General features: G+C 43.1%; 1 protein-coding gene across 2 annotated transcripts in view; it reads left to right on the top strand.

Moving 5' to 3' along the window:
* Window positions 1-2,542, top strand: part of GOLPH3L (golgi phosphoprotein 3 like) — a 42,146-nt gene extending 39,604 nt beyond the window's left edge. For both annotated transcript variants that reach the window (XM_019625383.1, XM_019625382.1), the window contains one exon: window positions 937-2,542. In XM_019625383.1, the coding sequence (XP_019480928.1) occupies window positions 937-1,364 (428 nt within the window). In that variant the 3' untranslated portion in view covers window positions 1,365-2,542. The remainder of the gene's footprint in view (window positions 1-936) is intronic.
* The last annotated feature ends 320 nt before the right edge of the window (window positions 2,543-2,862 follow it).

The raw sequence follows: 2,862 nt of genomic DNA, 5'->3' as shown, positions 1-2,862 counted from the left end.
AAAGTTATTACAGTAAAAGACACATTGCCATTAATCCCCCTCAAAATACTCCACCTCGCTTTGAACACACATATTTCCTCGTTCATGCCACTTTCTGAAGCACTTCTGGAAGTCCTCTTTTGTGAGTGTGTTTAGTTGCACTGTCGTGGCTACCTCGATGTCCTGAATCATTTTGACTTTGGGGAAGAGCTAGAAGTCACACGGTGCCAGAGCTGGTGAATAAGGTGTATGAGGACACACTGCAGTGTTTTTATTTGACAGAAATTGCCATATATTAGAAGCGATGTGTGACACGGAGCGTTGTCACGATGGAGGATGAAACCATTTGCCCATTTCATGTTAATGCATTGTTCTTGATCCATGGTGTACGGCACCCTTTAAAACACACCTTCTCGCAACCGTAGCTCACACCCGACTGACTGCACCAAACAAGTTAAAACTTGTCACACACTGTCACTAAGGTTCAACGTGCTACTTTACGCATTGAAGATCCCTGCCTTTCTGTTGGATGGCACTCGGCAGCAGCATTCACTGTATTTTTTTTTTTTTAACTGGGGAACAGGGTGTTTTTCCAGGACCCATCAGCTCCAAGTCAAATAGTTGTTTCAGTCTGGTTGTGGAGGGCATATCTCAGTGGCCCATGTGGGGATCGAACCGGCAACCTTGGTGTTATGAGCACTGCACTAGAACCAACTGAGCTAACTGGCCGCCCCCAGTATTTCTTGATCACACCTCATACTTTGTATGTTTTCAGTTCTTTTTAATGTATTAAGGCTTGTTTCATGGCCTAACATATGGTCTATCCTGGAGAATGTTCTATGTACACTTGAGAAGAATGTACATTCTGCTGTTAATAGGGTGGAATGTTCTATAGACGTCTTGTTAGATCTAGTTGGTTTATAGTGCTGTTCCGTGTTTTGTTTCTTTTTCCTACAGGCGAGACCTGGAACCCCTTCAAATTACAGTACCAGCTGAGAAATGTAAGAGAGCGAATTGCTAAGAACCTAGTAGAGAAGGGTATTCTAACCACTGAGAAGCAGAACTTCCTCCTATTTGACATGACAACGCATCCAGTGACCAATACAACCGAGAAACAGCGACTAGTGAAAAAACTTCAAGATAGTGTCCTAGAGCGGTGGGTAAATGACCCTCAGCGTATGGACAAACGGACTCTAGCACTCCTGGTGCTAGCCCACTCCTCTGACGTGCTGGAGAACGTCTTCTCCTCTCTGACAGATGACAAGTATGATGTGGCAATGAATCGGGCCAAGGACCTAGTAGAACTGGACCCTGAAGTGGAGGGGACAAAGCACAGTGCCACAGAGATGATCTGGGCTGTGCTGGCAGCCTTCAATAAATCCTAAAGCTAGCACGTGGGTTTTCCCTTCCTCCCCTGCTGGCTTGGTGACTGTCAGAGACACCATCACTGAGTTTTGTGTGATGAGATGTTTTTCATCATTTTTCTTTCCTTCTCTTGAATCAGACTTGGGATTTGAGGAGAGCAACTTCAGGGCTTCTCCACAGACCTTTGACCGCTATGAGCAGACTTGATTCCTCCCTAGACTTGCACTCCAGGGGCGAATAAACTAGGTGAAACCACACATGCCCAATAAACATTTTCTGTCATTTCTTGGTTTACTTTCATCCAGTGTGCTTTGGGACAAGCAAGATTATCTAAGTGGGATTTGGAGTTTTCCAGCCATAGAGGGCGAATGAGATGTAGAACAAACCATTGGTTACATTTTTTTTTTAAGTCTTGCTTTCTATCTTCAATACATGTTTCCACTCTTTGTCTCTCAGACTCTTCTAAGTCATGTAGTTTATGAAAATAACTGTCCCTTTGAATAAGGATCAATGGAAACAAAACTCGTTTTTGGAGCAGGTGATCTCTGGGATTATATATCCCACTAGTGATTTTCTCATGTTCCTATTCTAGCCTAATGAGAATGTTCCAAATTTGAGTACCTGGTTCTCACAGCTCTAGTACCAGAAATATATGCTCTACTTTTTCTTAGCATTATCCTACTCCATTATTCATTAGGACAGAAGTCGAAATGAAAGAAATATATTTATCTCTCAGCCACCTCCTTCATGCAGGAGGTGGCATCAGGGCTTGGCACCCGTTAGCACACGACTGTCCTGGTTCCTCCAGGCTCCTTTGAGCTCTCTACTCTGACCGAATCCAGAGACTTATAAACTTCAGTTGCTGAATAGCAGCATCCTGAGTCTAGACAGTATCTCTAAACTCCAGATCCTCTTGTTCCCTGTTTTTGGCTTCCTACGTAAATGGATAGGTTCTGTCTACCTTTAGAGGGTTCTGGAAGTAGTTTTGTCTGTTTAACCCACAGATACCTCCTAGTCCTTCATCTTGTTTCAACACACCCATCCTTCTAACCAAATCTCTAAAATGTTTTTCAGTTGAGGTAATACAAAGAGAAGCTTATCAAGAAAAACCCTAGTTGGAGGGTTGGTTTGGTGTCTAAAGCATGCTGACAGAAAGTTCAGATTTGGACTAGCGGACAGGCCTCAAACTGTGCTAACATCAAGCNGGCATCATACCTTAATGGTAAACTTTTTTTTTAACTTTTTGGGTTTTCTTTATTGGGAAACAGTGTGTTTTTCCAGGACCCATCAGCTCCAAATCAAAGTAGTTGTTTCAATCTAGTTGTGGAGGGCGCAGCTCAGTGGTCCATGTGGGGATCAAACCGGCAACCTTAGTGTTATGAGCACTGTGCTCTAACCAACTGAGCTAACCGGCTGCCCCAATGATTAACATTTTAAAGAACCATGTCCAGTTTGTCATTATGATCCACTTCAGATATTATTTTTGTCTCCCCACTGTCATTCCATACTAGATTTTAA

The sequence above is a fragment of the Hipposideros armiger genome, unplaced genomic scaffold, assembly GCF_001890085.2.
Source record: "Hipposideros armiger isolate ML-2016 unplaced genomic scaffold, ASM189008v1 scaffold_621, whole genome shotgun sequence".
Classification (NCBI taxonomy): Eukaryota; Metazoa; Chordata; class Mammalia; order Chiroptera; family Hipposideridae; genus Hipposideros; species Hipposideros armiger.
The sequence above is the reverse complement of the archived record's forward strand: the minus strand, read 5'-3'. Positions and strand labels throughout refer to the sequence as shown.